Source organism: Telmatherina bonti (genome assembly GCF_933228915.1).
Source record: "Telmatherina bonti genome assembly, chromosome: 11".
Lineage (NCBI taxonomy): Eukaryota > Metazoa > Chordata > Actinopteri > Atheriniformes > Telmatherinidae > Telmatherina > Telmatherina bonti.
In genome coordinates, this window is record NC_136629.1 from 30,789,120 (window position 1) to 30,802,351 (window position 13,232).

The following is a 13,232-nucleotide window of genomic DNA, read 5'->3' on the forward strand; positions in this document are numbered from 1 at the left end:
AGACAGAATAAGAAACATTAATGAAGCATGTCAGCCAGTTTGTGTGGAGAGACGTTTGCAGGGGTTACCTGGCAAGATCAGTCTTCAGCTGGCATCAGTGAATATCGGCACAGAAAAAGAATAAATGAGTGTCTTGTCTTCACTGCATAACAATGTGAAAGAAACATCCAACATCCAACCAGGCTGCTATTTTATTGAAAAAATGAGAAGCTGGATAAAGAGAAGGGGTGGTAGGAGCCACTTTCTTAGATATATGTAAAGCCTTTGATACAGTAAATAATTCTTTCATTATCTTATAACTCACCAAATATCAACTGTCTATGCTTACCATGAAAAAATCATATTTATCAGGTTGCTCCTCGTACACGTGCATAAATCATGCACGAGAGACTGCACCATGGAAGTACTGCAACGTTCTAGTTTTAGGTTGAAATTGAATAAAAAAAATAGAAGATTGGGATTTTTTTTGTTAAAAAAAAAATTTTTTTGTTTAAAAAAAATATTTTTTTCCCCCTAATAATTACAAAAACACTCTTTTTTTTGGGTCATTTTTATTTTTATTTTTTTTATTTATTTATTTATTTTTAATCTTTTTTACTTCTTGGGCATTATAGCAGCAGAATTATGATCTGTTTTTTCTAAATTAAAATCAAGAATAATGATGAGCAAAAAAATGTATGTTTTTCTTTTTGTTTTTAGTTTACGAAAATCAGCTATATCGAAGATTTGTGAGAATCACAATTTAAATCGAATTGGCAGCCAAAAAAAATCAGATTTGAATCGCGACAAAAGCAAATCATCACAGCCCTACTCTTTACCTTGTTTATTAATGATCTCCACTTACTGTGATGATATAGAAACACATTCTGCTAAATGCTGATGACATGATGTCATTTATATGCATGGAAAAGAACGCTCAACAAGACAGGCTACGATAGTTTATCCTATCGTAACAGTTAATGGAGCAAATACAGTTTATGTAACAGAGTTAAAGACACACTACAGAACTTTTGCCATTTTCTCCGTCATGCTTATTCTCCATCAATCTTGCATCCTACCTGACCTGTTAGCTCTCTCCAGTCAGCAAAAGACGATTTTACAATCTTGTTTTGTCTCTTTATTTCTTCTAATCTTCTTGCGGTTTTTGCTGAGTCAGAGATGCTGCATGTTCAAAACAGCCAGTTCCTTATTATACCATAAGGTAAAACTATGCCACAACGCCATGCTGCATCCCCGATGTAAAAGTTGTATAAAACGGTGAGTGAGCCTCGGGACGCTGCTGGGTAGCAGTGGCTCTAGAAATGCACATGATAGGTGTCACTGTGTCACTGAACAAGTTTTAAAGTCAGACAGTTACGTCATGGGTATTTAAAGTATCTTGCCATTATATTTGATCTAGAGCTTAGGTTTTTAAATAAAAAAAAAAAAAGCAAAAAAAAAAAAAAAAAAAAGCACATAAAAACACATGAGCTTCACACTGAAATACAATCTTGCTCATTTCAGATGTTTTTAGAAATTCAATCACACCAGAAGGAGCTGCAACTTTTCTGTTTCTTGTGCTGGTCAAAAGCAAATAGCACGATTCTGAATCCTGTTGAATCTTTCTATAAACAAGCCATTAAGACACTGGATAAGAAAGCACAGCATTTTTACCACTGTTATTCTTGGATAATTTAGGATTTCAAGTTTTGGTAACATGATGATGTTAGCAAATGTAAGCATGTAAGCTTATTTTTTAAATAACTCATTTGTGTGTCTGACCTCTAAACAAACAGCCAGTACAACAAAGTCCTCATCTAGCTGGCAATGTTGCATCCCATTACACAAAACAGCTTTTGGACCATTAACTTTTTCAAACAAAGCCATAACACATAGAACAAGCTGCCTGCTGAATGGAAGACTAATGGAATTTTTCTTTTCTCAAGAGTTAAAAGGAAATGGACTTTTAGAAATCAAGCCAGTCAGCACTACTTTTTTCCATTACCGGTAATTTTATCTATGCTTTTAATGATTTTTTTTTTTGTTTTGTTTTCTTGTGTGTATTATATTTTTTAATTTTCTTTCTGCCTGCCACAGAGATTACAGAGGAAAATTAGCGAGAACGCTATAATCTGGTAAGTGGCATCTTTACTCTCTGTATAATCTTTTTGCACATTGTCCCTAACAAATAAACCAAATGGAAGAACAGCACAAGAAGACAATGGCCTAAAAAATACAAGATGTGCACGCTCTATTTTTGCACCTGAAATGGCGAGCAGCATTTTCCTGCGAGCACCAAAGGTGGTGATTCCCAGTTCCTTCAGGTCCTGGTCTGTTAGAGTCAGGAATGTCTGGAGGTCAATCTGGAAGTAGAAAAAAAGTCTATTTAATACTTACGTTACCACAGTTCAGAACAGTTTTATGAAAGGTCAATCTTAAATGGTACAACCAAAGCTATTAGGTATTTCCACCCATAACTAAAGTTAATATGACCCAGATCTTGTTAAGGAATGATCTGGCATACATTGTTAATTTGGCAATTTTCCAGTACATTCCTTAACATGCACTCTATGTCTGACATACAGTGTATAAGCAGGCGGATGTGGTAAATGTTTTTTCTCCTATTTCCTATGAAGGCCATAATATATTTTATTATTTATAAAACATGGAAATAAAAAACACTGAAATGGGACAATTTGTGCTGAGGAAATTTAATAAGATTTGACATCCTTCACAATTTGCTACATCACAATCACAGCTTTAGTTTTGAATTCCTTGCTTCTTTGTTGAAACTGAGTTAGGAGTCTGTTGGCATGGTAACTGCAAAGCTTGAACAGTGTGCTAACATTAGCATATTTACATGTCCCTGATAAGCTGAATTACAGCAGTGATTTCCTATCAAGTACAGCCTCGTTCTTTAGCATGTTAGCATGTAAAGTTAGCTGTGGGAGGGCAGCAGAGTCATTACACACATCATACGCTTAATGGTGCATGTACCTCTGCACCATACTTGTGTCATTTAGTCATACTTCTTTCTTTTACAAAAAGGCTGTAGATACTTTAGATTAGATGTGAATTGTAGAAAATATTGAGGGGAGAGGGTGTTTGGGTCTTCTCTAACCTGCATTACCTATGCCTCTCCCTCAGACTTTAACAACAGGGTCATCAAATAAATTAATAATTAAAAAAAGCAACATGTTTCTTATAAATTTCATATTGGTATGTGGATAAAATGTCAACTATTTGTACACCCGGATGTGCAGCTTGGGGAGTGACCTCATTATTGCCCGACAGGAAAAACCTTTTATGTAGACCAATAGTAGATATAAAAATGAAGTAGAAAATATTCAATTTTAGGGGAGCAAAAACGTGCAAAAATACTCAGTAATTCAAGTTATGTCTGTCTGTTTCACATAGCGCACATAATCACCATCCCTATAGCTATTGCATAACCAGAAGTTGGAGTTAATTTTAGATATATTTTTTTAAAATGTTGACTTTCTAAAACTTTGACAGATCGCCTAGCTCAAATCACACAACTAGAAAAGAGAAGCCTGACTAAGTGTATTACCTCTTGTTGCTGGAAGACGTCTGTGTACTTCCCCAAGCCCAGTTTGCTGAAGAGCTCAGGCAGGTCAGAGCCTTTTAGGGACGAGTTCAGGCTGCAGCCATTGCTGCCGGTTACTGAGGAGATGGAGTCCATGTAGTTGCTGCTGCTGAGGTAATGCTCTGCAGCTAAATGGCCAAATATTTAAAGAGAGAGAGAGAAAGAAAAAGCCCATAATAATTTAGCATAAGTCAGAGATTAGTTGACAACAGGACATAGAGTATAAACTGCTGCAGTAGAAATCCACTCTCAATCTCCGCTGACCGAACAATGAGTGAGGAAGTGACACTAGTGATAGGCAGGCCTCAAAGTACTTCAGCATTGAAATTTTACTGTAAATTGGTTTAGAAAACGGTTTATTTCTCCAGGCTTTATGTGCTAACAAATCCACCTGCTAGCCAATTTGTTTAAAACAATTAAAAACAAACAAAAAACACAAGGTACTGCATTTTGTGTCAATAAAGGTGGTCTGATTTAAACAATACAAAAAAATCTTTGTATTTGTTGTAAACAGTTTATATATATATATATATATATATATATATATATATATATATATATATATATATATATATATATATATATATATTTTTTTTTTTTTTTTTTTTAATTTTTTTAATTTTTTTTACAGTATATCAATATTATACTGACCCATGAGACAAAATTAGGTTAATATTTATAAAAATTAATAAAAAAACAAAAAAAAAAAAGAAAAGGAACACTGGGACTTGAACCAGACACCTCAACACTTATGTACAACAGTAGATATAATTGTGTATTCTACAATGTACTGTAGAATGCTACTGTGATGAACCGTGAATTTTTCTTCTAAAAGTATTTTATATGTGCAAACCAATCCTTTGGCCAAAATTGTATCGCTTTGTAGTCTCATCCGTTAAACTGATTTTGCTCTTTGGTGGGGGGAGGGAAAACTTCAAGGTTTGAAAACATTTCTTTTGCATGGCACAGACGAAGCTCGTGGTGAAATCTGAGACGTTTTCCAAACCAGTTACGTGGCACTGCCAGGAAATGAGGATTTTTTTCAATGACATCGCTGCTAAGAAAGGATATAAGCCCAACAATGCAGATAGGGGAAATACTTCCTGGATTACTCCACACATCGTATCACTATATCGCACCAGAATTTTAACACAGCTTCACTTCGCTTTTCTTTGGAGCCGATATCCACTCTTATCCTCTTTCATGAAACTATTACAGTATATTAATATTTTCAAGCTCATTATACAGGAAATTAAATCAAAATGTGACACACTGATCTTAATGAAGTCCATTCAATCAATATAAAAAAAAAATATGCAGTGCTTTTTTTCTGCAGAAATACTGACCAGATTTGTTCTGCTTCCTCTTTGGACTGCTGACAGCTGAGGGGAACTCGGTGTGGTTTGGCAGGCCATTACCGGTGCCGTTTCTCTCCCTCCAGTTGTCAGAATCACTACCACTCCCCACGCCCTCCCGGCTGCCGGATCGAGACAAGGACAGCGGGGAACCCTGACACAGAATACAAAGAAAATACTAATATTTAGACAAATGTTTGACCTGAAAGAACCGTGAGTTCAGAGTGATTGCACTGCATCTGAATCCGGGGTTCAGGAATATCCAGATTCAAGTAAAATTGTTAAAAAACAACACATCTATACTGTACAAATAATTACAATGAGTATTAAAATGATAAATCAGGAATTAATAAAAACGTTGAGGTCTGACCTCGTATGTGGTGCTCATGCTTGGTTTATACGACACATGGTTGGCTCTGCGGAGCTCCTTGATGGTCTCAGCTGGCATGGATTTTGAGAAGCCTAAACCACTCCAAGTGTTGGTGGGAGTCCGCACCTCAGTCACCACAGGCTTCTTCAACATAGCTGTTAAAAACATGCATTCAGAAATGTTTAATCCAATTTAGCGTAGCAGTGGGCTGGAACTTGCTCCAGTTACTATCCGGTGGAAAGCAGAGCATAATACAAACATATATAAAGTTAATGCCAAATAATATGTCTCACAAAGCTAAATGTTTCACTGTTCAATAAAAATGGAAAGCTACAGATCAAATGACAATCTGTGTCTACACCAGTAAAAATAATCAACTATATCCTGAGTCTTCACGTGATATTCTAAAGCAAAATATTAACTTACCTTTTGTTGCCAACAGCTTCTTCTGCTCATAGTCAAATGCCTGAAAAATAAGTAGTTTTATTCCATTAAAGTTTAATAAAAATAATAAATAAAGCTTTGTTCTGTGTGTGATTGATGTGTTTGTTTACCTGCATGTTTGCAAAGGATGTCTGTGGTGCCAGTCTGATTCTTTCCCTCTCGTTCTGTTGGGCTGCCCGTTCGGCCGCCCGCTCGCTACCTGGTGCTCTCTTATCTGCCACTGGACTGTCTGACGAGCTGGACTCAGCGTCCGAGAGGAGACATTCAGAACTGTTGGAATTACAAAGCAGGGGTCTTCTGAGTGGAAGAGTCAAGCTTTATGAAGATACACAAGGCAACGCATCATCTTTCTTTTATTCTATTTAGTCTTTACATTATTATTTTTGCCATTTATATTCTGTATTCATTAGATTTAAGTGGGTCTAAAATTAGTTACAGTGCACAGATGCACTTTTTACCATGGTCATTTTTACTGTTTTAGTTTGAAATGTTTGACTTTTGTATATTTCTGCATTGTTTTGTGTTCAATTCATGTTTGTGTGTCTTGTTAGTCCAGGGACTACAGATGGAGATTAGTTCTGAGAGCTATAATCTGGTACTAGGCATATTTCCTTTGTGATTAATGCTGATGTAAATCGTCTCAGTCAAATAAACAAAATTAAAAAAAAATTAAAAAAATCATTATCAAGATTTATCTCACTAGTGGAGTAACAATGCTGTCCAGTGTGTGCTCAATGGTCCATTTGGAACTATATAGTAAAAACCAACCCATATGTTACTGTACTTAACTTCCTATATGTATAACAAGGATTAAGGGGTGATTTTAATATGAAGACAGCTGTGAAAGTTTTATGAAGAGGTGCAAAGTGGTAAAAATAAGTGCAGAAAATAAGCGGCAGATTCAAACATACTGTAAATGGGAGTTTTTGGTGCCTTGCAGGAGCTCCACAGCCTGTCGTTTCCCTGATGATGTCTTACATGAAGCCAGCATCTGTTTCAGCTCGCTCCCATTAGCAGAGTGAGAGGGGCTTCTCGGCATGCCCACTTCTACAAAAGTATCCGAACCTGAAGGAAACAAACATAGTTTTAAATGCTCTACTGTACAGAAAACACATCAACATGCAGATTAATATATTTGGTTTATTGTATTAACTCATATAGTTCTGTGCACAATCTAAGTCTAATTTCAGCAGTGGCTGGGTCATTCAGTGTTAATAAGTGGGGCTTACATATGTACTGCATGTGTACATTTATGTGTAAAACGTCTCACTTGGATTCTGGATTAATTAAAACCACAGCAGCTCTGATTATGTTGGTTTTTATCAGTGCTTCGGCAACCTGCTCTACATAACAGGATATGCATGTATGTTTAGATGTATGCATGCATACAAGTCAAGAATATATGAATGTAGATTAAATTTATACATAAAATAATATGATGTCAGTCAACGTAATAAAAGTTTCTGGGGTTTTTATTGTTTATGGAATTCCCATAAGTTTTTTAATCCAAATGCAGAGCTGGACCCGACGGGGCAAGCCAGTCCAAACACATTCTGGGACACAGGAGGAGGTGAGGAAGGAGGGAGGGAAACTTAACAGGACACATGACATTGAGTGAGAAACAGCTCAGAAGACAGCGGGGAAAAACGAGACGCGTGAGAGAGAAGGTTTGAGGGAAAAACCGCGAGTGTAAGACACAGAGGAAATGAGGGCCTTTCTGAACCGCTAGGAGACCAGCAGTTAATCTGTCTCCGTTCCAATAAACGTAGTCAAACGGAGCAGGAGGTTAGGAGGACAGTATAGAGAAACAGGACGAAGTTCACTGTACACATATTCCTTACTGTGGTTTTCAGAGTAACATAAATCTCAAGTGGAAAATCTTGAATTAGACATTTATGTTCAGTCTGCAAGGCTGAGGTCCAACAAACCTGAGTCGAAAAATGTTAACGCAAAAATTTTAGCCCATCCAAGGTTGAAATAACATATAAATCATATGATTGTGTTTAACATAAATGAACGAAAGAGGTACCGAGGACCTGAGCAGAACTGATATTTTGAAATGAAAGGAAATATCTGATGAGCGAGAACATCTGGGTGTTCTGAACTAAATGGTCTTTGTAGTTAAAACTGTCAAACATAAGTGGACGGTATGTTTCATGGGAATTCATAAAATATATGGGAACTGCATATGCAAAAAGAAAATTTAATATGTAAACAGATTTAGATTTGAAGATGAGCAAAGATAATTCAGAAAAAGGAAAAAGTGCTTATAAATCTGGAAAAAGAAGCAAATAGACCAATATGACAATTTTGACTGTGACTAATAAGCAGAAATTTACTGTAGATCAGTTTTCAGTATTTGCATTTTTTTTTTTTTGGGAACAATTTCACAAGAAGAAGACCAAGACCAAAAAATTCAATGTTTCGGATTCTGGCTTATAGCAGCAAATTCAAAAGGAAATCTTCCAAATCTGTTTCTAAAATGACAAAGTAGTTCATGGTGCAAGACATTGAGCCTCAGAAAGATATCCTGCATGGAGGATATTGTATGATAAAACCCTTCAGTATCCCATACAACATAGTCGGAGTCCACCTATGGCAGGGATCTCAAACTCTAGTCCTCAAGGATCGCAATCCAGGAGGTTTTCTATGTTATCCTGGTCCAACCCACCTGACTCAAAATTTGGATGGGTCATTGTGAAGAAGTTGACAATAAGCTGTTTGATCAATTTGATTCGATCAAAGTGTGCTGGACGAGGGGAAACCTGCCAGATTGTGCCCCTCGATGACTAGAGTTTGAGACCCCTGACCTGTGGACTATAACACATCCAGTCTGATGTGCAGGATGAAGCAACAGCTACTGGAAATGTCAAGCCAGACACTGGAACGTTCATATATTTTTTCAATTCATGTATAATACTGGATCATGCTCTAAAAATGTCCCAGTGAGACATTTGTTTCTATGTTTTAATAATTTCTTTTAATTAATTAATTTGATCCAAAAAATGCTTTGGAATATATATCTAAATTTAAAGGGGTTGACAAGCATGAAGCACTATCAGCAGAGAAATACTCTTTTTGAATCATCAGATTAAGGCTGACAATACAAGGCTAAATCTTGTGTGGTGAGGTTACATTGGCACAATCTATTCAAACCACATCCATGGCAAAGAGCAAATTTTGCATGCTGAGGAATACCTTCATCTGGATTAGATTTGCTTGATAGTGGTTCTGATGGATTGTGTCCGCTGGCCTCCTGGGATGAGTCACATGGGGCTGGGCTTAAAACAGTTTCTGCAATTGCTGCTGTTGCTAACCTCCCGTAGACTGAACCAGGATGCTACACAAGCAAACAGCACAACGAAGCCAGACATACAATAATCAGCAGATAAAAACAATGAAAGTGGACTCACAATAATGCATTATGAATATAAGGCAAACCTTGACATGTCCATTAAGAGAGCAGTCAGGGACCCCATTTGGCTGCTTGTCTATGGGGGCGAGGCCAGGTGGAGGAGATGGTGTGCTATGTGTGTAACCCTGCACGCCTGACAGGAGGATGCTGCTTAGGGTGGCCTGAGTGGCAGGATGCATAATCAGCTGAGATGTAAAGCCTGTATAAAAGAAAAGGGGGGACAACAAGGGAACAATGATTTAAAATTTGAATGCCCTGCGAAGAAAACAAGCATGTGAAGACTTCCTATCTTTAATTAATGTTGAAATATGATTGAAATATGAGCAGCTCTACAATTAAACACAGAATGTTCATCTACCCATTGCATGCATTTTTCTACTATGCCCACAATCTCTCTAAAACAGTGCAGCAGATTCGTACACGAACTCTGGGTATTGGTGAGGGAACTGGGCCAAAGGGAGGGAGAGGGTGTCGGGGTGCTGGGGCTCGGCGTCTGCAGAGGGCTCAGAGAGGAGTTTAAGCTGTTCAACACTGCGTTTGGGGCGGCAGAGTTGGAGAGAGAGTGGGGTGCTGTCGCACCCAGGAAACCTGTGGGGGGAGGGCAGAATGAAGGTAACAGATCAGTGGTGGTCCTGTCAAAAGCACAGAGCCGTTTTTCAAGCTAATCACAAGTTACTCTACAGCCCATAGAAAACAGTCCCAGTCTTCCAGCTATTTAACTGGAATTCCATCAAACTGCCATCAACCAGACGGCAAATGAGAGGAAGAATTTCTTACATTTCAACAAGGTCATGGATGCAAAAGTATATATCCAGCATATCCTCATACCCAATAAAACCATGCTATTGAAAGCGCCAACAACATGGTGTTTGGTGTCTTAACCCAAACACAGTGTATGAAAACAGAGTGAAGCAGGTCTGTGGCTTTAACAAGGGTCTAGTTTGGCTCCAGGAATAAGGCCAGGGATTCTTCTGGCAGACTGATCTGTAATCTGAGGAAAAGAAGCATGTAGCAATTACTAAAGGCCAGGATGTGGCTGTCCACATCTTCACCCCGGGCCCCTTGGTTTAAATGAGACACCAACAAAACATTTTCTTTTTACTGTACTGGGCTTTCTTTATGACCAATCTCCTCATTGCATTTATTTGTGAAACAATAAAAAAAAAAATTCATATCCTCAATATCAACATAGATGATAAAAAAAAAAAAAAAAAAAGAAGTTATTTTTCTGAAATAAACAAATTAAAATCCAAACTAAATCCCTTGATCAGAACCCACACATGCCCTTTATGCCCTTTTCCTCAAGGCTGCAGAAATTAAAACACACCCACTTAATTTAAACTCAATCAGCTGCATCTTAAAAATATGTCAGAATATATGTCCAATGGTTGGTATTTTTAATTACATAAATGATATATGATATGTTTAACTGTGAATAATCTGTTGCCAGCATGCATTTATGGCCTCAAGCAATTTCATGTTCTCTCTCACCGTCTTTGAAACACAACTCGTGCCAGGAAATCCATGTTTTACTTGGAAAGTGTCTGCTAGAATCTCAAAAATGTTATCACATATTGCCAAAATAACAGATAAACGGGGCTACATGTCTGTCCTCTAACACGCCAGCTCACGCTACATTCAGAAGTGCAAACAACTCTTACAGTAAAGAGCATTCAGATGCCGTATGACATGGCTCCCTGTTGGTAATTCACGTCACCGACACACAACAAACAAGGCCACTAGGTGAAAGCTGGTTTTGGGAAGATCAGGAAAGGATGTGTTGGAATATGTGACTGGTGCTGGTGGGAATAATAATAACCTAGAACAATATTTTTTGCCACACAGGCATTTAACTTTTTGTGTGATAAATACAAAGGAAACATCTAATATTTCATTCATCTAATAACAATCCACATTTTCCCCAACATGAAAAAAAAACCGTAACACACTTGTGGAAGTAGCTTTTACTAAATATAAATATATATATATATAAAAAAAAAGGCTTTATTACCCAGATTGCTTAGCCCCAGACCAGCTGAGGTCAGGATGTCCAGGCCAACAGGGCAGATGAGGGATGGGGACGGACCGTTAGTGGTGGGGTTCAGTGCCACAGAGTGTGAGGAAGAAGACACTCCATTGCTCTCAAGACCCAAAAGGAATTTTCGAGCTTCGTACATGTTGACTGCATTCCTCTCAACGCTCTTCACAATCACTGACTGGATGAGATAAAGGGAGAAGAAGGAAGCGGTCAAAAATGGAGAAATAAAACAAGTTGGAATGGACAAAGAAAACATGGGAAAACGCTAGCGACAGAAAAGATGTTGGAAAAAGACAGAGGAAGAAAGAGGAAGTAGGGGATAGATAGGGCTGGGAATGTTGGCACCAGAGATGGGGAGTAAAAAGGGAGGCTGAGGGGGAGACGAACATAAATGGGAGGAAGGAAGAGAGAATTAAGCGTAGATTAGAAGGATAAACATGAAGCCAAGAGTGGGAGAGACGAGGAGACATGGGAGCAACGTTCAAGAGAAAGCATTATTTTATCAGTTAATAAACATTCAGTACATTTCTTTCTCTCTAATATGAAGGAGATTATAAGGAAATAGAAACTGATTATTACACAATGAGGCACAAGACAGATAACTGAAACTGCGAGAGACTTAAACTGACAAAAGAAAACATTTTCCACATGACTGGAAACCCCGCCTTTATAAATGTTAAATAAAACATGGATGAGGATGGCAATCATGTTCTCACTTTCTGCTGTTTTTGAACATTTTTTGAACTTTTTAAATAACAGTTTCCAGACATGATCATACTCTCCGATGCAAACACACGCACTTCTTTTACAGTCCTGCCAAACTGTCAAGAGCGCACAGGCTATGGCATCCACTGAAATAGGCCTTCTGGGTGACGGCTGTCACCTCATTAAAATGTTTAAGTGAAGGGTTCCTAAGTGGATGTGGGCCGGGTCAGTGTTTACATTGGCACCTCCGCAGCCGTCCCTGCAGGCCTGCCCGGTTTGGGCATCGAGCCCTGGGTCAGGGTGGGACATGGGGACCTCAAAGACATGATCAAAACAAGGCTAAGTACTGAAATATGACTATCAAGTGTTGCTGAAAGACAGACCATGATTTAAGTTAAAGGTATGTTGAATATAAAGCAGATCCATATGGTTTCAAAAAAGAATGCAACATTTTGAACTAAGATGGTTTATTTCTACAATAAAAAGAAGAGAGAAACTTCAGTGACAACTAAAGCCAATAACTTTCTACTTTTGATAGGCTAGGTACAAAAACAAGTGTTTCAATCCGTCAGGTGAAACGTGCATGACAGGAAGTGCAGAGGAGACAACAGACTGATCCCCTGCTGTGTCAGGTTTTTTTTTTTTTTTTTAAACCACAACTCCTACCACTGCACATAGTAGGTTCCACTTTTCCCCTTTTCACTCCATCAAGTAATGATAAAAGATGACATGGTGATCTATAATTTATTTCACTGCCACACTGTGTCATTTGATGAAAAGTCATTTTGAAATGGCTTTTTCATTTTTCCACTGTTGCTTGAGGCTACATTTAAGCAGCAGCAGATGTTTTTTTTCCTAAAGGGTAAAACTAAATACATGTTTCCTTTTAGTTATCCAATTTATTTTGTGCATCAGAAATGTTGGCAGCTTTGGGAATCCTTATCAGTTGGATGTGACATACACGTTGCTACAAGTTGCTTTGAGTGGGCTTTATGTCATGAAGGTTAGCAGTGAGGACAGCTATAGAGACGAAACACTGAGGAACAATCTGAACATAAGCTATCAATGACAAAAGTTCTTGCATATTTGCATTCAAATAATAGTGGAGACTCCCAAGTTATATTGCTATATCTGAGAGGCAACTCAGACATTGGCTTGGATTATCGCTGTAAAGAGTCATGCATTTAAAAACAATAAGTAAATTTAAACTTTCTGTGTATTAGCCAGATTGCTTTAAAAGGATTACAGAGGTCTGCAGAAGTAAATACTTGGCAAACCTTTAGATTGGCAAAGACTTTAGATTGCTTCTTAAATTACGT

At 37.8% G+C, this 13,232-nt stretch overlaps 1 protein-coding gene across 2 annotated transcripts in view; it reads right to left on the reverse strand.

Annotated features, from left to right (window-relative positions):
• Window positions 1-13,232, reverse strand: part of bicc1a (BicC family RNA binding protein 1a) — a 72,804-nt gene that overhangs the window by 2,017 nt on the left and 57,555 nt on the right. For both annotated transcript variants that reach the window (XM_079249196.1, XM_079249195.1), the window contains exons 10-20: window positions 11,182-11,386; window positions 9,591-9,758; window positions 9,197-9,369; window positions 8,954-9,095; window positions 6,667-6,820; window positions 5,866-6,025; window positions 5,738-5,777; window positions 5,312-5,466; window positions 4,933-5,095; window positions 3,551-3,714; window positions 2,243-2,342 (exon numbers count right to left, since the gene is read on the reverse strand). In XM_079249196.1, coding sequence (XP_079105322.1) covers window positions 2,243-2,342; window positions 3,551-3,714; window positions 4,933-5,095; window positions 5,312-5,466; window positions 5,738-5,777; window positions 5,866-6,025; window positions 6,667-6,820; window positions 8,954-9,095; window positions 9,197-9,369; window positions 9,591-9,758; window positions 11,182-11,386 — 1,624 coding nt within the window. The remainder of the gene's footprint in view (window positions 1-2,242; window positions 2,343-3,550; window positions 3,715-4,932; window positions 5,096-5,311; window positions 5,467-5,737; window positions 5,778-5,865; window positions 6,026-6,666; window positions 6,821-8,953; window positions 9,096-9,196; window positions 9,370-9,590; window positions 9,759-11,181; window positions 11,387-13,232) is intronic.